The sequence below is a fragment of the Scyliorhinus torazame genome, chromosome 21, assembly GCF_047496885.1.
Source record: "Scyliorhinus torazame isolate Kashiwa2021f chromosome 21, sScyTor2.1, whole genome shotgun sequence".
NCBI classification, from domain to species: Eukaryota; Metazoa; Chordata; class Chondrichthyes; order Carcharhiniformes; family Scyliorhinidae; genus Scyliorhinus; species Scyliorhinus torazame.
The window spans coordinates 2,923,282-2,947,623 of record NC_092727.1 but is presented as its reverse complement, the minus strand read 5'-3'; the positions used below and the strand labels follow the sequence as shown (position 1 = coordinate 2,947,623).

The 24,342-nt window shown below is 50.4% G+C and overlaps 1 protein-coding gene across 3 annotated transcripts in view; it reads right to left on the bottom strand.

The window, feature by feature from the left end:
• Positions 1 to 24,342, bottom strand: part of LOC140398106 (cell surface glycoprotein MUC18-like) — a 340,911-nt gene that overhangs the window by 306,575 nt on the left and 9,994 nt on the right. For 2 of the 3 annotated variants that reach the window (XM_072486360.1, XM_072486361.1), the window contains exon 1: positions 13,774 to 13,940. The exons of the other annotated variant lie outside the window; for it this stretch is intronic. In XM_072486360.1, the coding sequence (XP_072342461.1) occupies positions 13,774 to 13,861 (88 nt within the window). In that variant the 5' untranslated portion in view covers positions 13,862 to 13,940. Of the gene's footprint in view, positions 1 to 13,773; positions 13,941 to 24,342 lie in introns of those variants that run through there. 3 annotated transcript variants of the gene reach the window in all.

The following is a 24,342-nucleotide window of genomic DNA, read 5'->3' as shown; positions in this document are numbered from 1 at the left end:
CCTGTTAACATTTCAGAATGTTCTATACTGGTTCTGTAGGGCAGTGGTTGCTATCCTTTTCTATGTTATGGCACACCATACTATTAAAATATTTGAGGCACACCTCCTATTTTCTCCAACTGAACGGCCCTCTTGCAAAAGCATTTTATCCCTAAAACCCGCTAAAAACAGGTCAAACATTTAACAAAATTTGTATTAGTTTAAGAAGTTTCCAATGAAAACTTTGGGCGAGATTCTCCGACCCCCTGCTGGGTGGGGAATTGCCGGGGGCTGGCGTGAATCCCGCCCCCACCGGTTGTCGAATTCTCCGGCACCGGATATTCAGCGGGGGCGGGAATCGCGCCGCGCCGGTTGGCGCCCCCCCCCCCCCCCCCGGCGATTCTCCGGCCCGGATGGGCCGAAGTCCCGCTGCTAGAATGCCTGTCCCGCCGGCGTAGATTAAACCACCTACCTTCCGGCGGGAAAGGCGGCGCGGGCGGGCTCCGGGGTCCTGGGGTGGGGCGTGGGGCGATCTGGCCCCGGGGGGTGCCCACACGGTGGCCTGGCCCGCGATCGGGGCCCACCGATCCGCAGGCGGGCCTGTGCCGTGGGGGCACTCTTTTCCTTCCGCCTTCGCCACGGTCTCCACCATGGCGGAGGCGGAAGAGACTCCCTCCACTGCGCATGCGTGGAGATGCCGTGAGCGGCCGCTAATGCTCCCGCGCATGCGCCGCCCGGAGGTGTAATTTCCACGCCAGCTGGCGGGGCACCAAAGGCCTTTTCCGCCAGCTGGCGGGGGTGGGGTGGAAATTAGTCCGGTGCGGGCCTAGCCCCTCAAGGTTGGGGCTCGGCCCCCCAAGATGCGGAGGATTCCGCACCTTTGGGGCGGCGCGATGCCCGACTGATTTGCGCCGTTTTGGGCGCCGGTCGGCGGTCATCGCGCCGATACCGGAGAATTTCACCCCAGAATTCCAAAGAACACCGATTGGGAATCTCTGCTCTTTTGAAGCTAACTAATGGTTAAGATGAATTCTGGAGGATAGTTGAGGGAACTTGATTCTGCACCTGATTTCAAAGCGGCAGATGGCACAACGTGTAGACAACTATCTACATCTAGGCTATGCTTTACCTGGCTAGGGTTTGATAGGGATATCATAGAACAAGTTTCATGTTGGATCTAAATCAGTCTGTACCCTGGAAGTGCTCAACAATACTATTCCACGTTGTGACCTCACACCCCTCAGTGGCGTATATATCTGTCACCAACAAATGCAGCTGAGGGAAACTTTAATCCTTAAAACAAAGCTATATAACATATGGTCCTTCAATCTATCAACTGAGGTTAACAACAGCTGGAACATCTGACACCGAGGATTCTCGTTGAAATGCTAAATTTGACATAAACCAAAAGTACAGCTTAAATTTCAGAGAATAGTGACTTCAGACTGAGTGTTAAAATAATATGTAATATTAATTTATGTGTCTTCATCATAGTCAAACACCACCAAAGACAGCAATCATTCTAACAAGGAGTTATCCATTTTTACTAATCTTTACTTTATTAGACAAACAAAATCTCCCAGCCAAGAGTTTATTTGGTCCATATTCAACCTTACAATCTTCCTAGCAACAGTAAGATTTAATGCCAAACCATTTCGCTGTAGGGCATCAAGAAACATTTTGCTTCTGACAAGGAAGGTGAAAATGACATTTCTAACAAAGAAATGTCAGGAGTGTTATGACTTAAGTAACATTGGCCAAAGGTAATAAATCATCAAAGTGGTTTAAACAGGTTAGAGAATATTATCTCAATTTGATTTGTATATGTCTTATATGTTTAATTTCCTGCAGCATTTGCTTTCACAATTTGCTGTCACAAAGAATTATTGCCATCCCATGGTATAATTCACAAAGAAGGAGAAAAATGTGGTAAAAATTGGGCAAGCATCAAGAATTGTTTCTAATTGAAGAGCTCCTTTGGACTCAGTCCGGACAGACCCCACGATATTTGTGCTCTTGGCCAAAATCAATTTATACTAGAATTAAAAACAGAAAATGCCAGCAAAACCCAGCAGATCAATCAACATCTAAGAAAGACATGAATAATGGTTGAAGTAGACCTACATTGGCAGGTTGAATATTTTGTAAGAGGCAATGAAAAGTCTACACCGAGTTAGTAGACAAAAACAAAACTTTCTTTATTTAACAGTTATCTATTATGTACAGCTCCAGTGGTTCCCCACAGGTCTTCTCTAGTTGGTGCCTTACTGGCTGACGCTATTTATACAAAGTCAAGTGATCCTCGTTAAGGGTCCCCCACCCCTGTATCGGGAGAGCTCGTATCCTGCTGCACGGGGTAGTGAGTCATCTCTGCCCTGTAAGTCCTATACAGGTTATAACATCCCTCCTCCTCAATGTCCAAAGAATCCTCTGAAGCCCATGGCAAAGGAGGGCGCTGAACCCTCTTGATGTTTGTCTGGGCGTTGAGTGGTGTGTTTCTCGAGGGCGAATGCTGCCTCCGGCACGAACGCCATGGCAGCTGCTGTTCCTGAGTCTGTGGATCTGAGGGCTTCCCATCGGCGATCACCTGTGTTTCGTTCTCCAAGTCTAAGTCAACGACCTCAATCATCTTGGTGTCCCGACACCCTTTGGTCCAGTGGAGGCCCAAGCTGGCCGCAAGTGCGGTTCTAGAAGGGGTTTGGGAAGCCAAGGTTCTGCTTGGTCAGACTTGAATGGATTTAGAGGTGGTTTCCGAGGGCGAGGAGCTTTCTGAAGGAGAGAGGTCTCCTGGACTCAATATGGCCAAGATGCTTTCTCATAGTATGGCCCTGGGTTTGCACCCGATAAGAGACTGGCTCTGTTTGGCGGAGGATAACATCAGCGAAGTTTCAAACAAATACTGAGTCACCTGGTGCAAAGTGCCTGGAAGGTCGATGTCGAGGGGGGCAATGCCCTTTCTGCTCCTGGTTGTGGTGCACTTTCGCACCTATGTCTGGAAAAATCAAGCTAAGGCGGGTACAAAGTCTCCAGCCTATCAGTAGTTCCAAGGAGGGGCAACCCAGTTACTGTAGCTAAACAAGAAATGAGCCAGCCTGGTGACCATTGATACTGAAGATTATTTCTTATGGCCCCATTTAAACGCTTGTACTGCTCGCTCCACTAAACCATTTGAAGGAGGATGGTGTGGGGCGGTACGAATATGCCTCACCCCCTTTGCCTTCAGAAATCCGGCAAACTATTCACTCTTGAAAAGAGTGCCGTTATCAGTGGCAAGTACTTCATGGAGTGCGTGTAAAATGATAAACGTAACTTCTTGATGGTCACCCGAGATGCGGTTCATGCCATCTTGTGTACCTCAAGCCACTTTGAATGTATGTCAATTACTTATAGGAACATGGGCCGGGATTCTCCGATCCCCCTGCCGGGTTGGAGAATCCCGGGGGGGGGGAGGCACGAATCCTGCCCCGCCGCCGGCTGCCGCATTCTCCGCCGCTGTTTTTTGGGCGGTAGCAGGATTCCCGCCACGCCGGTCGGGGGCCGTTGACAGCGGCCCCTCCCCTGGCGATTCTCCGGGCCCCGAAAGGCCGAGCGGCCGTCCATTTTTGGCCAGTCCCACCGGTGCGAATTACTCACCTCATGCACGGCGGGACCTGGCAGGTGAGTATGCGGGGGCGATCCTCGGAGGGGGGGGGGGCGCGCAGGGGGATCTGACCCCAGGGCGGGGGCCCCTACGGTGGCCTGGCCCGCGATCGGGGCCCACCGATCTGTGGGTGGGCTTGTTCCATAGGGGCAGTTCTTTCTTCCGCGCCGAGCTCCTGTAGGGCTCTACAATATTGACCGAGGGCTGGCGGGGAGATGAGAAGCCCCCACGCATGCGCAAAAATACGCCGGCCCTTCTGCGCATGCGCGGAATCACGCCATCCCTTCAGCGCCGGCTAGAGCAGCGCCATCCCCTCCAGCGTCCACCTAGCCCCCGGAAATGCAGAGAATTCTGCACTTTCGGGGGCTGTTGATGCTGGTGTGGTTGGCGCCGGTTTTCCTGCCGGCGTGGGGACTTAGTCCCCAGAAGGGAGAATCCCGCCCATGGACTCCTGAAACGGACCAGGAGAGTCGGCATGCAGCTGCACCCAAGACCGACCCGGCCATTTCCAATGATGCAAGGGTGCAGCCCTCGGGAGCTTCTGATACTCTTGGCAAAGGGAGCATTACTGGGCCATCTTCTCTTATTGTCCGCATTGAGGCCTAGCCCTCATATTTTACTGCGTGCCAGCATTTTCATCTTGGACACGCCCGGATGACCGTTGTGAAGGTCATCCAAGATTAACTCCTGTCCCTTATCCCGACGACTATATGTGTACCCCACAGCAGGATACCATCCACCACATTAAACTCAGGCAGCTTGGAGGAAACTGCCTTCAACTCTGTTGTTGCTGTCTGCCATACAAGACCACGTGCTGAACTTTGGAAAGGATCAGGTACGTCTAGGTAGGTAAGGCTCTGTAACACTCCGAACATGTGCTTGCCACAGGCAGTGAGCAAAATGACTCTCTTGCAGTCATTCTCCATGATGTTTCTGACCCGGAAAAGGAAACCTATCCTCTGGGCATACTGATTCCAATCTTCCAGTTCAGCATCAAACATGTCCAATCATCAGAAAAGTGACATAATATAAGGCAAATTTCAACTTGTGTCTGAGGCAGATGGGGAGGTGGCTCAGCAACAACGATAGCGAACCAGTCTTAATCCTCGTCGCCATTTTGTAAGGTGCAACAAAGAGTCCACACCAAGTTGGTAGAGAAAAACAAAAATAACATCTTTATCTATTATGTACAGCTTCAGTAATTCCCTGCTGGGACTTCTGTAGTCAGTGTCTTACTGGCCGAATCTATTTATACAAAATCAAGTGAACCTCATTGAGGGTCCTCCGCTCCCTTATCAGGGGAGCTCATATTCTGCAAGCTCCACGGGGTAGTGAATCATCCCTAACCCATGAGACCCGTGCGGGTTATAACACTCCTTTTTGTAGGTCAAACAAGTCAGGACATTTCAAGAAAACTAGGACAAGCAAGTGGAGGTCAACAGTTCAAATTTTCTATCTACTTTTAATAAAGACCTGCAAAAACATTAGCTCTGTTTTCAACATATTTTAAAATAATAGAAAGATGTAAATTCTAACATTTTATGATTTTACTTCTAATTACCAACGGTTTCAATTTTCCATTCACTTTAACTGTTAGAATGTCAAATGTTTGAATTAATTTGGATCCCGATTCTGAGACACTGATTATTTATATGTACTCTCCATACTTATTCAGTCTATTAATGCACCAAACAATTTGTGATGTGCTTTGTTTAGATTTATTTTAAGAGATGTTTATCAAGAGAGACTGGGTGGAGTAGTACTGTGCCCTCTCACCACCAGCATCTGGACTTCAATCTAGCCCAGATAGATGGAACAAAAATGTATCTCAAAGCTCATTGGGAAAGTAGTTTGAGAAAGTTTCCATCCAGTTCTTAGTAGGCACTGATCCAACAGCACAAAAATGTTAGCAATTTGTTTTACACTGATGAGTCTTGTATGACATTATTTAAGGTAAATTAGAGAAAATCTGTTCCATGAGGATAATTCACTTAACCCAGTTCTTTTCAGGACCCACTTTTGCCAACTGGTCGACCTTTGGGACCCACGCCAGCTGGCCTTTAAGACTCTACATCATCCGAGTCTCGATTGTTTCTCACTACTGTCCTCGCTTCATTTCTCATTAACAGTGCTACCCCACCCCCTTTTCCTTCCCTCCTGTCCTTCCGAAAGGTCAAATTTTCCTGAAAATTAAGTTCTCAGTTTTGATCTCCTTGTAATCATGACTCCGTAATGGTTGAGATCATATCCATTTACCTCGATTTGCATTGCATGTTTGTCACCTTATTCTGAATGTTTTGTGCATTAAGATACAAAGCCTTTAGGCTTGCCTTTTTGCCATTTTTAATCATCCTAACTTTTCTTTGTACTGTGGCCCTATTTGCCCTTCTCCCTTGATTACCCAGTCTACCGTTTTTGCATTTTAATGTTCTTTCTTTTATTACTGTTTTTGTTTCTCATTCCCTTGTCACCCTGCTTAGGTACCCACCCCTCTGCCATACTAGTTTAAAGGATGTTGGAAATATTGAACTCTCTCCCACATACAACTATTAAAGCTGGGAGTTAACTGGAAATTTCCAAACTGAAACTGATAGCTTTAGTTTAGAAAGTGTTTTAAGGATTATTAAACAAAGGTGTCCAGGATATGGAGTAAAAATACAGACTGGTCATGGTCTCATTAAATGGCAGAACAGACACGAGGATTTAATTGTGTCCCTATATTCCAATCTACCCAATTATGGACTGTATAGGTTTTCAAATTCTCACCCAGTCTGTACATGTTGCGTATTAATATTAATTCCTCCATCCCCCTTCTCATAAAGAAAAACTAAAACTGGAGAATGTAAACATGGTGCCATCTTTTTCTTGATACCATTATTCTATCATTATTGACAATCCCTCGTCCTGAACTAGAATTCCACACACAACTCAGCTCCCAATAAATGCTGCAGAGAATTAAAGTATCCTATCCAAGCTGCATTTCCCAGAAAAATATTGGCCAGTGCTCGGGGTGATAACCCCAATGCTCGTGTGTCTTCAGCACAGTGTCATGGGATCACTTACGACAGAATGAGAGGATGGACTTGTGACTGGATTCAAACCCAAAATCTTGTCACAATGACTTTTCAAGTAAAGTTGTTGGTTGCATGAAAACACGGCAGTTAAACTTCCTGGTTGACAATGAGGAAAGGTAGGGAGGTATTTACAAAACAAAATCCTGCAACAACATAGTTTAACAACCAATTCAGGGCAGCAATTTTGATTTAAACCCCTTTCTTCATGCATTGATCGCGCTCTCTCAGTCGAACACGGACTGAAATCTTGAAATTGACTAAACCGTTACCTTAAATTCACTCAAAGTCTGAGGAGGAGAGCAGCACGATCCTATGACAGGAACATCTTGCGATTTGACACAAGAAGGACTCAGAAATCCAGTGCTGAGACCGGACACACAAAAACCACAAACCTTAACTCCATAACCCCAGGTAGTGCAGTGGTTAGCACTGCTGCCTCATGGCGCTGAGGATCTGGGTTCGAACCTGGCCCCGGGTCACTGTCCATGCGGAGTTTGCACATTCTCCCAGTGTCTGCATGGGTATCACCCCCACAACCCAAAGATGTGCAGGGTAGGTGGAGTGCAGGGTAGGTGGATTGGCCACGCTAAATTGCCCCTTAATTGGAAAAAAAAATTTACCCTCCATAACCCTTCTGACACCCGCCTGTGACCCACCCTCAAAAACCCGGACTTAACTCACATGCCCAGGATCTCAGATTATTGAATTGCTAAAATACAGTTGCACAGAATTTAGCTGCCATTTTTTTAAGGGCACAAGGTTTAATGGCTGTAAATACTTGTTCCCAATTCTACCCATCCAAATTTTGGCACAACAGCTTTAGTAACATTAGGCAAAATTTTCCAATAATTACTCTTAAGTGCCGGCTCTGGTGAGAAAAGTGGCGTGCAGCTCCCTGGCTTTTCTCGCCAGATAATGCAGCAGTTAAGAATTTTAAAATGCCGCAGGTGCCTCTGACGCCGGAACGCTGGCGAGGCGGAGCCGGCTCTGCGCTAAACAAATACTCCCTCCCACAACGGATAAGGAGAACCCACCCCTGATACAAGGACCAGAGAACCCCCCACACTACATTTAAAGGAACCCCCCCCCCCCCCCATACAAGCACTGGGGCATCCGCCCACCCCACACAACACATAAGGGAACCCCCTCAAAATATACCTCCCTTGGGGACAATGTCCCCATGCCTTTCACCCCACTGTGTACCCCCAGTAGGGTCTCGTCTACTGTCTCACATTCTTAAATGCCTGCTGTAAACCTCACCAACATGACGTCATGTTGACAAGGGGGGAGTTCGAAATGTGGGGGGGGAACATATGGCGGGGACGCCCACTAATTATATTTAAATTTATTAAAATATGTTAAAAAGAGGTTGCTGCCTTTCTAGACAGGAACCTTGTTAAGTCACTAGCGAGGAAAATTGGAAAACGACGAAATTCTCTGTTCCTGAGACTAAGTGTTGACGTGGAGTAGGATTCATGGACTTCCACGACAGCAAAACTGGCACTGCACCTGGACCGATTCAGCGAACATTGAGGGGCTAACACCGGAATCACGTGGAACAGAATTGATTAATGAGAAACGGTGCCGGATTTGCCGGGTTCACATTGACACTCAAGAAGCTGACAAGCTTCAGCTGCATATACACACTTCACTCCCCACACACACCATCCCTGCCAACATGATGGCAACGAGGACAGCGGCACCCTGTTGTACGAACACCGAGCTCAAGACCCTGCTGGAAACCGTGGAGGAGAGGCACGCGACCCTGTAACCCGGCCCGGGAAGGAAGCTGCTAGCCGCCCCTGTTCGCCGTGCCTGGGTGCAGGTGGCAGAGGCCGTCAGCAACACTGTCCAGACCGACCAGCAGTGTCGGAAGAAACTGCACAACCTCCTCAGGGCAGCCAGGATAAGTAGGCAGCACTGTGCCCCCAGCACCAACCCCCTGTCACACACCCGTTAACCCACCCGGAGGGCAGCTGGACCCCCTCCCTGCACTGCATGCAGGCACGCATACTGGCCGCCATGGCCGGGCGCCCTGGCCACTGAAGCACCAACTACTGACTCCCTGTGCTCCATGCATCAGACTGTCTAATACTGTACATTCGCTGCTCCCCCCCGCCCCCCCAGGAGAAGACTGGCCACACCGCCAGGATTCGGAGAAGACTGGGGAGAACCGCTGGACCTGCAGCCCATCACCGCGGCAGAGCAGCGGGCCCTGGACATGGTCGGCGGGCCCAAGTCGACGGGGTGGAGGACGGCATTGATCGAGGAAGTGAGATCTGCACATCCACCACCACCCCTAACACCACCCTCAAACCCACCATCACCCCAATATCCACACCACCCAGAAACCCTGCTCCACCACCACCGCTACTCCCCTCTCCAAAACACACCCTCCTCCCCCTCCCCAACACACCCCCATCACCCTGCGGTCTAATCATGCATCTTATCTTGTGTCTTGCAGGATCTGCAGGATATGGGGTGGGCTTTTCTGGTGTCCCCTGACCCCAGCCACAGCCACGGCCAGTACCCCAGATGCCAACCAGCGATGATGACACCGACATGGATGCGAGTCAGCGACCGGAAAAGCAGGACACCCTGGAGCTCGAGTCTGAGGACTTCACAGATTTCCTGTCACAGCTGTCTTCAACACCCTCACCATCCCAGAGACACTCACCTCGGTTTGGCACTTTAGTGAAGAGGCTCCTGGGGCACCATGTGGTGTGCATCACACAGCTGCTCCAGTACAGCAGGTGGAGGTAGGAACTCGGAGGGGTGGACGGGCAGAGGGTGGGCCGGTCCCAGGGACTAGTTGCCGTCCAGATGAGTTTTGGGCTTCTGGAATGGACAGTCCCATTGACTGTGGAGCCAGGGACTGCATGAGGGGTTGTCGGTGAGCATCCAGCACCTGCAGGTGCAGGTTTTTCATCGAATGTACAGTGCAGAAGGAGGCCATTCGGCCCATCGAGTCTGCACTGGCCCTTGTAAAGAGAACCCTACTCAAGCCCAGACCTCCACCCTATCCCCGTGACCCAGTAACCCCACCTCCCTTTTTTTGGACACTAAGGGCAATTTATCATGGCCAATCCACCTAATCTGCACGTCTTTGGACTGTGGGAGGAAACCGGAGCACCCGGAGGAAACCCACGCAGATACGGGGAGAATGTGCAAACTCCGCACAGACAGTGACCGGAGATGGGAATTGAACCTGAGACCCTGGAGCTGTGAAGCAACTGTGCTTACCACTGTGTTACCATGCCGCAGGAGGAGTCCAACCGTGTACAGGAGCAGGAGGGGTGCCGGCCATGCGTGCCGTACAGGCCAACACCTCATAGATGGTGTCTGCGGTGGAGAGCTTGGAGGCGAGGGTTTCGGCCATGGATCAGCATGTCCAAGGCCAGAGGCAATCTGTGCAGAGGTGGTCGAGGCCCAAGCCCTCTCACAGGCAGCCATGTGCCAAAACCACCAGGACATAGCAGCGGCGCTCCTGAGCATGGCCCAGTCACAGCGGGCCATGGCTGAGAGTGTCAGTGGCATTGCCCAGGCGCTGGCTGATGTGGCACCGACACAGAGGGAGGTGGCCCAGCCCAGTCCCAGAGGGAGATGGCACAGTCATGGCTGATGTTCAGAATGCCAAAGCACTGCTCGATCACGGCCCTGGATGCTGCATGGGCATTGTTGCAGAGGGTCACCAAATGCTGCGGATAACCCCTGTCGCACAGGACCCAACCCCCAGTTTGGGGGGGGGGGGGGGGGGGGGGAGTCTCGAAGAGGCCAGGAACCGTTGAGTGTGCCAGGATGAAGGTATCGTGCACATTGCCCGGGTATCGGGCGCAATGTGCATGATGCTCATCTCATGGGCTCACACCAGCTGCACGTTCATCCATCGAGTGGAACCCTTTTTGGTTTGTGTGGAGTGACCTATCATCTGCAGGTGCTCGTGGGGCGAAATGCATTTCATTGATCACCCCCTGGACCTGGTGCAGTTCAGTGATGGTTGCACACCCCACTGTCCAGGCATCCTGGCGGGCTCAGTCCACATGGAAATGGATATATTGTGCCGACTGGGCATATAGGGCCTCCCATGGGTGCACCTGTTCACCGAGCTCTGTGAGCTTCCAGCCAGGTGCCCACTCGGTGCCTGGAAGGATCCCATTGTGGAGAAGACCATCACCTTGACGGCCACTGGGAGTGGGTGTCCTCCCCCATTTCCCCGTGGTACCACGTGTGCTATGATCTGGCAGTTATGTTGCACTGTCTCCCTGCTCAGCCGGGGTCTTCAATGGCATGCCCGGTCCGTCAGGTCCTCGAATGACAGGTGCTGCCAACAAACAAGAAGCCTCATGTGGTGCCTCATTTGCACCTCCTCTTCCTCAGCCTATTGGATCGCCGGCTCATCATCCTCAGCAGCTGCCTCCTGTTCCTCAGGGGCAGGCTCCGCTGCTGCAGCTTCTCCTCCTTGAGCAGCTCCAGCTCGTACAGCCGCAGTGCATCCCCCAAGGCTGCGGTGACCAGCAGAAAGGCCACCATTGCTTGTTGAATTCCAATATCCATTGTCTACAGCAAGTGAAAGGATGATATGTTAGAATGGGGCATAGCCCCGAGCCCAACCAGGTCCAATGGTCTACATGTTGGCCCCGGTTGGCACTGCAGACTCTGCACCCACATGGCCCCCTTTGACCATTCTGCACCCCTGGCCTTGTCAGTGTCCGACTCCGAGGGGTCTCTGGCCCTGGTGCCCATCCCTGCTGCCAGAGGTACAGTCGATTGGCGCTGCCCTTGCCAGTAGTACGCTCCGCGGCCACCGTCTGGTGCCACCCTGTAGGGGTGACTGTGGGCGTTGTCAGTAGGCAGACTGTGTGATGCCTTGCCAGGTGGCGGCCAGTGTCACTGCAGAACAAGGGATGGTCAGTGGGTTCGCAGCAAGATAGTTACCTTGCAGGCTGCGGCAATGGTGGTCCATGCCTGGATACCGCCACAGTCCCGTGGGGGCTCATGTACCTGCCGTCCCCTGGCAGGGACCCCCAGACTCCAGCCAGCTCAGCTAGTGTGAGGACCGGCAGCCCACAGTCATGCCCCTGCGTGTTCTACGTCATCTCTCTCTCCCTCATCAGCCACAGTGCCTGTTTCTCAATTTTTAAAAGCGCAAATGAACCTCGCCATCGGGAATTCCCCCAGTGGAGGTGGAGAATCGTGGAGGCCCGAGAAAGATGGGCCGAATGGCCTCCTCCTGTGCTGTAACTTTTCTGTGGTTTTAATTATACAGCTGAAAGGAAAGGACTGGCGTGTGGGATGAGTTGATTTACACTTGCAGAGAGCAAGCCATCATGATGGGTCAACTGGCCTCTTCCTGTGCTTTATGCATTCTATGATTTCATGTCAAGGCATCAGAGGGCGTGCACAAACCTCCAGACAACATCTATTTGACCTTCCAAGCACTGCCTGCCCTGCTTATGGCAGAGTCTACAGTTTGTGCATTGGATTGATCAGCCATCTCAGAACCTATCGAACTGGAGTGGAAGCAATCATCCTCAACCCCGAGGGACTGTCCAAGAAGGAACTGGTAAATGGGTTGTTGGAAAGGGAAATATGGAGCTGAAGTGTGAAGCTGAAGCAGAAGTAAAGAGAACACAGTTGGCAAAATAAAGAAGGACAAAGGAGGGGAAACTGGGGCAAACGACAAAATAGAAAAAAGCTGCTCATTAGAGTGAAGATGAAGATTAAATTGTATAGGTTTAAAGTAGTCTATTTTCTTCTATCATGCAGCAATTGAGAGTGATCAAACAGTCTGATCTCTGGGTGGGAATAAATAGCTACTTACCGCCTGGCAACGATTTTTTTTGTGGAAATAAGATTTATTTTATTTCATATAATCATAAATTAGTTGTGATTTCACAATAGTTGAACAAGAGGAATAGATTTCTTCAATAATTCAGGTTTGAATCTTTGGAAGTATTGGTAATCGAGGACTGTCTCCGTTTAACATCGCCCAACAATCCTGACCATCGCTCCAGGGAGTGGCTGCCATAAATATTAGGCAATCCGCACTCAAACATTGAGAGACTTTTAGTCAAATTCTTACAACAGCTCTACATTCAACAAGGACCCGACCTCTAACTCGGGCCCCCTCCGTTTACAAATTAAAAAAAAAGATTAATGACAAAGCTAGGTGAAATATTAAAACTGCCGAGTTGGAAAGACTTTATCCGCATTATTTTTTAACATTTACAAGTTAATGTATGCATGCATTTAGCTCGACATAATGTCTGGATGTTCAGGTTAATGGGAATAGTATGTAATGCACCAGTATAGAAAATAGATACACAAACAATTCCAGGTGGGTACACCAATAACGTGGGCTGGCGACATTTATAAAATATGCTGCAAACCACTCCTGCAACTTTTGGAATATAGCTGGACCTTCCATTTGTTGTCTCAATGTCATTGTCTCTTTCTCCATTATTAAGTCATGTTTTTATTTTCTCCCTCTGTATTTCAGTCGCGTCTCTCTTTCTCTCAATCCATTTTCTCTCATGTTCCAGTCTTTATTCAGTCTCTAATTTTCCGCCCTGCTGGGTGGGTTCCACGCCTCAACTCTCGCTTCCCCTCTCTATTTCCTTCCCATCGTCTCCCAGATAAGGCGGGTTCCTCTTTATCTCCCATTGCACATTTCGGACACAGAACTCAAAAAGCCGCGAAAGAGAAGCACAGAAGTTTCAGGGATCTGCGTTCGCAACTCCGCCGCTGCAGAGGTCTCCTCTCCGGGACCGATACCCTCTCACTGTACATGTGTACACACTCAAACTACAGCTTCGCAGACACACTGGACTTTACTGGAAATGAACGTTCAATCAATTACAAAAAAAAACTCCCTCTTAATCTACGAAGAAAAACAGTCATTTTCCCTAAAATTCCACAAATTCCTGCAATTCTTTTTCTACCGATTCATTTGTTACTTTGAGTCGTTTCAGTGAGATCTCCAAATTGGTTGTGTGCAGATACCTGGAGGCGGGGAGAATGCGCCTTCACACAGCGCTCGCTGCCTTGGGGCTGGGGAACACTTCAATGGGCATTTCTTACCTGTGATAGTGAGAATGAGTGCGGAGAGGGTGAAGCAGAGGCGCCCGCTGACTGATGCTCCTGACCCTGGGGCAGCTGCTGAAGACATGTTTCCACCTGGAGACCCGGGAGAAGAATGAGACCCAGAGAGGCAGCAGCTCAGGAGAGGGTGGCGAGGGGAGAAACGGCCAAATCCCACCCACAACACAGAGACCAGCCCCCGCACAACACAACCATGTATTTATCAGCACACATACAGGAAAGGACTACTGGCGATTAATTATGCAGAGCAATATAGAAAGTAGAATACAGTAATAAAATAAATATATATAACAGTTCACATGGACTAATATGGAATAATTACACAATTTGTATTCATTCATTGAATCATCGTAGAATCCCTACAATGCAGGAGGCCAATCGGCCCATCAAGTCTGCAGCAATCCTTCGAAAGAGCTCACAACCTACGTCCACTTATTATCCCCGTGACTCCATCGAACCTATTGGACACTAAGAGCAATTTAGAATGGCCAGCCCACCTAACCTGCACATCTTTGCACTGTGGGAGGAAACCGGAGCATCCGGAGGAAACCCACGCAGACACGGGGAGAAATGAAATGAAATGAAAATTGCTTGTCACAAGTAGGCTTCAATTAAGTTGCTGTGAAAAGCCCCTAGTCACCACATTCCGGCACCTGTTCGGGGAGGCTGTTACGGGAATTGAACCATGCTGCTGGCCTGCCTTGGGCTGCTTTCAAAGCCAGCGATTTAGCCCAGTGTGCTAAACGTGCAGACACCCAAAGTCAGAATCAAATCTAGGTCCCTGGTGCAGCGAGGCAACAGTGGTTTAACAGCGGCTGCTAGCTGAGCCGTTTTTATATTTGCAAGTAGTTGTTCCACGGCCTTCTCGTGGGTGAGGGCCGTGACTTCGGGGCTGGTTAGGTCTAAACCTAGCAAGTATTCTGTCCCTTTCATGGGGCGTCCGGTCATGAGGGTGTGCGGGGTGAAACCTGTGGAGGTGGAAACAGTGTTACGCAAAAACATCAGCGCAAAGGGGAGGACCGAATCCCAAGTGGTGTTGTTTTGCTGGACCATTTTTCTAAGGGTGGTTTTTAGGGTCTGATTCATGCGCTCCACTATACCACTCGACTGAGGGTGGTACGCAATGTGAAATTTTTGGGTTATGCCAAATATCATGAGGACGTTCTGCATGACCCATCCCGTAAAGTGAGAACCTTGGTCCGATTCAATACTGCGGGGGAGTCCCCATCTTGTGAAGATGTGGTGGGTTAGGATTTTGGCGGTGGTTTTCGCGGTGTTGGTGCGGGCTGGAAATGCTTCCACCCACTTTGTAAAAGTGTCAATGACCACCAGAACATATTTATAGCCATTCCTGCAAGGGGGCAATGGACCTATAAAATCGATCTGCAGGTTAGTCCAGGGGCCGTTAACGGGTCGGGTGTGGCTGAGATGTGCCTTTTTGACATACCTATCTGGGTTGTTTTGCGCGCAGATGAGGCAATTTTCGATGTAATGGGATACATCCTCTTTAAGATTTGGCCACCAACAAAGCTGCTTGAGGTGGGCTGCGGTGGGTTCTATTCCCTGGTGTCCATGACCGTCATGGAATAGACAGATCATCTGATTCCTATCTTGTACAGGAACCACGTAAAGGCTGTCTTTTAGCACCACACCATCATGTGTGGTTATGGTATTCCGGAACCTCTCGTATGAGGCTGGAAACTTCCCTTTCACGATCTCAGTGAGAGCACTATCCTGCTTCTGGGCCGCTACTAGATCCTCGATCCTAGTCTGCGCGATCTGAACTGCACTCACTGGCGCACTCACTGGGGCGCTCCCGGGGGGCTTCCAAAAGTACCCATGCCTGGATCCTGCCTTAGCCAGCGCGTCGGCTTTTACATTTCCAGGGGGGGGAAGAACGATGGTGGCTGCGGACTTTTATAATGCCAAAAGTCCTGTTCTTGGCCTTTTCCAGAATATGGCGGAGTAATGGGGCTGAGGGGAGGGTTTTTCCATCCGCGGAAACAAATCCTCTTGTTTCCCAGAGGGGAAGAAATTCGGTGAGGCTGTTGCAGACGTACAGACTGTCTGAATATATGTCTGCTGGGCTGGGGAAGGAATCTGGGTGGTCTACAATGTAGGCGATGGCCGCAAGCTCTGCTGCCTGCGCGCCTAAGTGACCGGGCAATTTTAATGCGATTTCTTCGAGGGCGCGTCCCTGCGCGTCCTCCACATAAATCCCACAACCTGTTATGCGTTGCCCATCCAGCATTGTGGAAGATCCATCCACATAAATCCTGATGGGGTCATACGTGTCCGGGTGAGGGGGGTTCTGAGATGGAGTGGCTAGTTTTCTGGGGGGGGTGTTCTGGCTATAAAGGGGTCTGTATTATGGTGGGGCGAGATGATTTCACACTCATGGGGGGTTCCGGGGTATTGTAGATTGTCCGCTAAGTATGTGTGAGTCTTTGTCCGTTTTACTGTGATGTCCCGTCCTTGTAAGAGAAGGGTCCACCGAGCAGCGCGGATTTGGCTGAAGGTACCGTCTTTAAGTCGTCCGTCCAGTAAAAGTTGTGTGGGGGTGTGGTCGGTCAAGATGGTGATGGGGTTCAGTCCGGTAATGTAGGAAAAGTACTGGAATGCCCAGAAAACTGTGAGCAGGTGCCTCTCACAGGCTGAAAATCCCTGCTCCACAGCATCTAAAATTCGGGAGGCATAAACTACGGGTCTTAGCTGGTCGTGCCGTTCCTGCAGGAGCACGTCTGAAAGGGCGCAGTCTGTGGTCGCTACCTCTATGGCGAAAGGGGAAAGCGGGTTGGGAACTTGTAGTGCGGGGGCAGCTATGAGTGCCTGTTTTAGTGATTCCACAGCCTCTGTATGCTGCGGAAGCCATTCCCAGGGGGTTCCTTTCTTTAGGAGGTCTGAGAGGGGCGCTGCCTTGCTGGCAAAACCGTCAATGTGGTTTCGGCAGTAGCCAACCAATCCTAAAAACGACCGGAGGGCTGACACGTGTTGGGGAAGGGGCAATTTAGCGATCGAGTCAATTCTTTTGTGCTCGATCTCGCGTTTGATGATAGTACCCAAATATATCACCTTTTCTTCCAATATTTGGGCCTTTTTGGGGTTTACTTTACAGCCAATGGAGTGTAGTAACTCCAGGAATTCGGACACAAGCTCAATGTGCTCTTCCTTTGTGTCTGTCTGCAGTAGTAGGTCGTCTACATACTGTACCAGACATTCGGGGCGAGAAAATGTTGCTAGTCCATTTGCCAGCTGTCGGTGGAAAATGGAGGGGGAGTGCATGTCCACCTGTACTGCTGAGCTCGGAAAGTGAAGGCAAATTTGTACTGGCACGCCTTTTCCAATGGAATGGACCAGAACCCATTACTGACGTCCAAAACCGTGAAATATCGGGCTTGGAGTCCCTGTTTGAGCATGGTCTCGGGACTTGTTGCAACGGTGGGTCTGCTGCGGGGGTGACTTTATTGAGTTCCCGATAATCAATGGTTAAGCGCCATGATCCGTCGGGTTTCCTTACTGGCCAAATCGGGGCATTGTTAGTCGAGGCTACCGGTCTTAGGACGCCCTGTTCTAACAAGCTTTCTATGACCTTTAGGATTTCTCCCTCTGCTTCTAGGGGAAATCCGTACTGTTTCTGGGGTCTTGGGTCCGGTCCAGTTATCTGTACGGAGCCGGTCATCCGTCCACAGTCGTGTTTATGGGTTGCAAATGCTGCCCTGTTTTTCTGCAGGACTGCCCTAACCTGTCTGTCCGTGCTGAGTGTGCTGGGGTTAAACCAAAACTCGCCTACGGCGCTGATTTTGTTCATGTAGTCCCCTATATTGAGTGTTGCGGGGGCTCTAGCGGATTTCGCCATCTTCCAGACACACTGGTTGACTGGATCGAAGGAGAGGTGGTGTGAGTTCATAAAATCGATCCCTAAAATGTGCTCTGCTGTTGGGGGCAGGTCGACTAACACTACGGGGTGCTTTGTATTAATATTTCCGATCTGGATGGGTACAGGGGTTGTGATATGCCCCTGTTGTGAGTGCCCTGTGAAGCCGCTGAGGGTGATCGTGGATGTGGTGGGCCACGTGTCCTTACCAAGGGTGGAGGAATTTAAGGTTGTGCGGGACCCTCCTGTGTCCCAGAGAAGCTCGATCGGCTGTCCCCTAACCTTTGCTGCGACTACGGGTCGTCCTGACCTATCCCAAAGGGTATCGCAGACCCAGCTGGGGGAGCCTATACACCTTCAGTCCGTTCCGGTCACGTCTGTCTGATCGGACTGGGCGCTAACGCTATGTATGGGCTCTGCCTTTTTCTTATTGGGAGTGACGGTCTGATGGGCTCTCTGTGGTTTTTTAGGGCCATTGCATTCTTTAGCAAAATGTCCCAACTGTCCGCAATTGTAGCATTCTTGCGGTTTGGCTGGGGGGCTGCTCTTTCCCTCGTTTACCCAGGCGGGGTTGTGGAGAGTGGTTCTTACTGCCTGCACGTCTGCGGCGGCTTGGTTTTCCTCGGGGGTTCTAGTTGCTGATTTGCCGTGAGCCGCTTGTTCCCAAACGCGGGACAATCTTTTGACCACCCACTTTTCATTATGAGCCTCCTCTGAGGGGTCATAATTGCTACAGGCATTCTGACCTGCTTCCGTGGCATGGGAGATAAGGGTGCGGGTCCACTTGGCCATATTGTCTGGAAACAAATGGGCACGATCTACTTTGCCGAAAACGGCTTCAAAATGAATCCACAAGCGTCCTGCGAACGCTGTGGGGTGTTCAGACTTTTTCTGTCTGCATTTATTCAGACCGTCTACGGGGTCGCCCCGGTTGTACCCGATCGCATCCAGGATCGCGGTATGCATTTCTGCAAGGGTGCCTCCTCCTACATTCTGTGGGTTGGGAAGGGCTGCTGCGACCGATGGGTCTAAGCTGAGGACCGTGAGCTTTACCTGCTCTTTCTCATCCAGGCCGTACATGGTCGCCTGGTGTTTGACGGTGGCAAAGAAATGGTGTGGGTCTGAAGCGGGGAGGAACGGTGTGATTTTGGCACATGCTTCCTGTAATTGGGTCACTGTGAGGGGGGTGGAATATAAGACCTCCACCTCGTCTGCTGTGGCGGTGCGGTGGGTTGTTACAGGGTTCATGGGAGCCTGTATTATCTGTTGTGTGCGGGGTGGGGGTGCTTTCCTCCTTTGGGGTTTTCCCTGCTCACATGCTCCCTGAACATATCTCTGCGCTGTCTCTTGCAATTATTCCCAATCAGGGCCGTCTTCCTGGTCTAAACTTTCCCCAAAGGTTTCTTGAAATCCCTTTTGGACAGAAAGCAGTGCTTTCAAGTCTGCAACCTGCTTTCGGCACTTTGCATGGTCCAAAGTACTCTGCCTTTGTTCCATGGTTGTGGCGTGGAGCGCTCTCAAGGCTGCCTTGAGATCACTGCATTGTTTCTGGAGCGTCTCTAACTGGTTTTCTGTTTCTTTCTTTACCAGGACTGCACGCTGCAGGTCCTGATAAGCCTTTTCATACTGTGACTGGAAACTACTCAAGTGCGCCAGACAAGATTGGTGACCCCGTTTGGCGTCAGCCACCTCTTCGTCCTTTGCTGCTAATTTCCCTTTTAACTCCAGGTTCTCTTTCTCAACTTTGCATACATCGATTTTACTGATCCGATGTATGCCTTTTATTTCCTTGCGGAGCGTCCTGACGACTTCCTCTGTGCCTCGCAATTGTGCCAGACAGGACACAATTGCCATCGGCTTGTGCGCTTTTGCTAAACTCTTTTTGTGGATCTCATTCAGGTTCTCCCACCAAGTATGTCCTATACTTCCAGGACCTGAGTCGTCGTTATTGCAGAAATCCTTCCACACGGGCCATCCTTTGCCCTGCAGAAATTTGCGGACTTCCACTTCCCAAACGGGACACTGTCCCGCTCCTATGCTGCTGACTGGTGCGACAGCAAAATCTTCGGGGTTCATGAGGCGCTGCATCGCTTGCATTGCCTGCATGGCTCTCTCTTATCTGCTCGTTACGTTCGAATTTGGAACAGGGGGCTAAGGTGGTGTGGTAGATACGGGTACGGCTTGCGCTAATTTCCGAAATACCGACTGCCGATAGTTTTGACGCAACAAAAAAATCTATCAGTTTTGCCTTATAACCCTGTTAGTTACGCATGCATGTACACACTTCCGAATTGTGAATTATTAACCAGAACCGCTTGAACACTTTGTTTGTTTCCGATTGGATTCTAATTCAAAATGTTGGGGTTCTCCCGGAGTGGTTTTCCACTTCTAAGTCGGGTCCCATCTGGGTCGCCAATTATGTTGCTCTTTTTAACCTTAGTCTATTTGCTCTGATTACGTCACCTTTGCTCATGAGTCGCCAGGTATCTTTATGATACCGCCACGTGGTTCAAGTTCAGGTTATGATTAATAATACAGCACACCGCTTAGTAAGGATTAAAACAACGGTCATTTATTATATATAACAAGCAATATTAATACCCTAATACTACTTTCTATATAATCACTACTGGCCAATACTTAACTTAGGAAGAGCCCACCAGGTCAGGGAAACAAATGGCTTGTCCAATCAGATCTGGCCCGCGGGATTCAAAAGGCTGCTACAGGTCGGTGGCTAGGTGTCTCTACCGGATAGCGATCGCTGGATTCAAACTTACTGTTGCCGGTTGCTGTTCTTGCGAAGGTCTCGAGCAGGCGAAGAGGAGAAAGAGAGAGATCTGAACTTGGACCCTCACTTTTATAGGGCCCAGGGGCTTCCTGCCTCCTGGGGCGGCCCTTGACCCTGAGTCCCAAGTGATTGGATCTGTCCCCAATCTCTGGGGTCGATGTGTCCAATGGTGAGGCGATTCCTCGATCGGGGGGTGGTCGCTCACCTGTCTTTGTTTCGGCCACTGCAGGCGCCGACAGGTCTGGCCCGGTATTCAATTGCTAATATGTTGCAATTGTTCCCGGGGATAGCCGATTTAACTGTGGATGTCTGAATAGATGGGCTGCAAACAGTCCTGAATGCAACTGCAAATACCTGGGTTGATGGGCTGTTGATAGCCCTGAGTATCGATCTGGGCTAACTTCCCAGAGCCGAATATGCAATACTGTCTGCAGCTGCCTGCTTGTGTCTTCTTAGCTGCTTTTCCCAGCAGTCTTTCGGGTTAGCCATTTTAAACTGGGTTTTGGCCAGATTAATCGGACGCAGCCATTTTTACGTGGCTACACGTGCGGTTCACAATGCCCTCTGTTTGTCCCCGCAGGAGACGTTAGCCCATAGTAAGAGGGAAAGGGCAAAGACGTGGGGGGCGGAATCTTGGAGATCCGAGTCCTCAATCCCTATGAGGAATGGCCCTGCCAATCACAGGGAAAGCCCAAGGAAAGAGCAGTGACTGACAGTGAAGTTGACCTGCACCAGAGAAGTGAGGATCCACTACTCCTTCATCTAGATGACCTGTCTCAAGTGGGTTTTTGATGTCCCACATAATTATCTTCCCTTTCACTGAACCCATGTCCACTGTCTTGCCGGATCACCATATGATGTGGCTGGGCCATCCGGAGTCGCTGCTCCTCATGCCACCCATGAGAACACCTTGGAGGAGAGCTCCGAGGAGAAAGCCAGCAATTCATCACAGCTGTCACCAGCACCCTCCACAAGCGCAGAGACACACACCTCAGTGGATGACATTAGTAGACAGGCTTCGGAGGGACTATCTGGTGAGCACCACACAGTTGCTGATGCACATCAGGTGGAGACAGTAGTCAGAAATCTGCTGGATCTCAGGACTCAGCTGGGTCCCCGCCAGACGGCGGGCCTATGGACAAGGTTCTCCCAGAGCTGAAGCAGATTAAACAACACAGCCGTGACATTCAGGAGGGAGTGTCAACAACATTCCAGTGAATGCAAGGCCGATTAGAGGAGTCCCAATGCCTTCAGGAGCAGGTGATGGTGCTGGCATTGAGTGGCACCCAGGCCAACGCTGCAAGTCTGGTGACCGCAGTGGAAAACCTGGAGTACGGCATCCACACTTTGCATGGCGGTGTCCAAGGCTTTGTTCAGTATGTGACGACGATGGCTGAGGGCCTCAACTTCATGTCCCATTCACTGAGGGACATGGCCCAGACACAGGTGGACATTGCGGAGGCACTCTAGAACGTCGTCCTGTTACTGCGAACCATCGCTGAGGGCATCAACACCATGGTGAGACAATGGGGAGCCTCCAGGCCTGTCAGTCCAGGAGTCACCCAGGGTCCTACAGGCAACCTCAGGGTGGAGGAAGCATAGGAGCCCATCCCAGGGCCTTCCACCAGGGGGACTAAGATGGTCTGGAGTTCTTCTGTGTCTAGAGGCGATAAGGGCCTCCATGATCCTCCTTGCATGTCTGACTCTTACTGCTGCCTGTCCTCCATCATCTGGCTTCTCCTCGGGCTCCTCCTCAGACAAGGCCAAATGTTCCTTCTCCTCGTCCAGTGTGTCACGCTGCTGCTGTGCCAGATTGTTGAGGGCACAGCAGATCACCACAAAGCAGGAGACCCTCTTGGGGGTCTACTGCAGAGCCCCATCAGTGCGGTCCAGGCAGCAGAACCGCATTTTGAGCAGCTCAATGAGAGCTCATGTGGCAGCATGGGCCTCATTATACCCGGTCTTCACCTTGGTCTTAGGCCTCTACATTGGCGACCTCAGTGGGTATCACTTATCTCCAATGAGCCAACCTGTCATCTTGAGGTGATCCTCAAAGACACCGGGATCTCTGAATGCCCCAGGATGTAGCTGCCACAGGATAGCGGGCACACATGTGTTCCTAAGGCAGTGATCACACACAATCTGAACATTCAGGGAGTGGAACCCCTTCCTGTTAATATAGGGCACTCCCTGATGCCCCAGTGCTTGTAGAGCAAGATACATGTGTTTAAGCTTCTGGGTTGCTGTAAAGGAGACAAGAGTTCTGCTTCTCCACAAAACACCTTTATTTATTTGATCCAACTTCACACACAAATCTCCACCAACAAATAGTGCCACCTGTAACCCCTTTTATATATCAGTGACTTCTATTGGATAATTGACATCAAATTAGTATTTAATTGGAAGGTCTGTTAATCCATTCCTAACAACATGCACTGGGACATCCAGATGATGGTGGCAAATCCTGCAGCCTGGGCATCTAGGTGGGCCTGGTCTAGGTCGAAGGTGATATGGTTGGATGCTCGGGCACACAGAGCATCTGCTATCTCCCAATGCACCTGCGGGCTGATGTCTGTGAAATGCCACACACGTCTCCGCTAGAGCCCCGGAATGACCCAGTGGCGTAGAAATTTAGGACTTCATTGACCTTCACAGGCACCGAGAGCGGGTGTCTTCCTCCTCCACAGGGTGCCATGCCCACGATGAGGTGGCACAGGTGCCGCACTGTCTCTCTGTTGAGACGCAACCTTCTGCGGCATATACTGTCCATCGGTTCATTGGATGACTGAGTCCAGTACGTCCTGGCACGTCATTGGGCTCCCTTTCTGGTCCCTTCCTCAGCCTGATGGGCAGTGGGCCTTGAAGGTGTGTCCTGGCCCCCTGCACATGTGGTGCTGCCTGCGTTGGTCTTGCTATCTTCTTCAGCATCTGCCCACCTCGGCTGCAACTAACACAATGAGGGCAGCCTCCGCGGAATCAAAACCAGCACTAATTTTTGTATCTTTATTCCTTATAATTTTTGTAAGGAATTGGAGGAGACTGACAATCAGTTAGGTCTTCCATTCCGGGTTCCTCATATCTCCCAAGCCTCCCCCACCCTTACCATGACTGTCCTGCCTACTCTCAGAGTGCCATCCAGCGAGTCAGTTGTGCTGGCAAACTGCACTCTGCACACTCACTCCTGCCCCCCCCCCCCCCCCCCCGGGCGATCTGGACCCCTCCGGGCTCCCGGACAACCCCACCCCTGCACCAAACACTGCAGCAAAAGCTCTGGTACCCTTGAACTGCATGCCGGTAAATGGAGAGGGTTTCTCACCTGTTTACTTCCTCTCGGTAGCCATTGCGCCAGGTTCCTGTTTTTGTAGAGGAGCACTAAATGACACCCTCATGAATTCTCACTGGGGAGTTGGGTTACTCTCGGGAGGCTGCTGGATTTGACTTCAATCTCGCTGATGAGATTGAAACGAATGTGAATTAGGCTTGATGAACTTTTCACCATTTTTGGACGAGATCCAGATCTCGCCATCGGGAGTGGGCTGGGTGAATTGTAAAATGCTATGCGCCTGGCGGGAATCTCGATTTTGGCCTCTCCCGCTATTCTCCTGGCGCAACAGGATTGGTGTCGGGTGCAACAGGGTAGGAAAATCGCGCCGATAAAGCTTCCTTTTATAGATTATTTTTGTTGATGCTACTTTAATTAGGAGTTTGTTTTACATATCATTTAGTTTTCCTCTCATTAAGTTGAAAAGGTCAGCCCATCATACTCCGTCACATCCTAGTGTTTGACCTTTAGTACAGTACAGTTTGTCTTTTAGGCGAGTTGCAGGCTGTGCTTATGATAGTGGCAGAATTTAAATACAAGACAAAGGAAAGAGGGGATATGTGT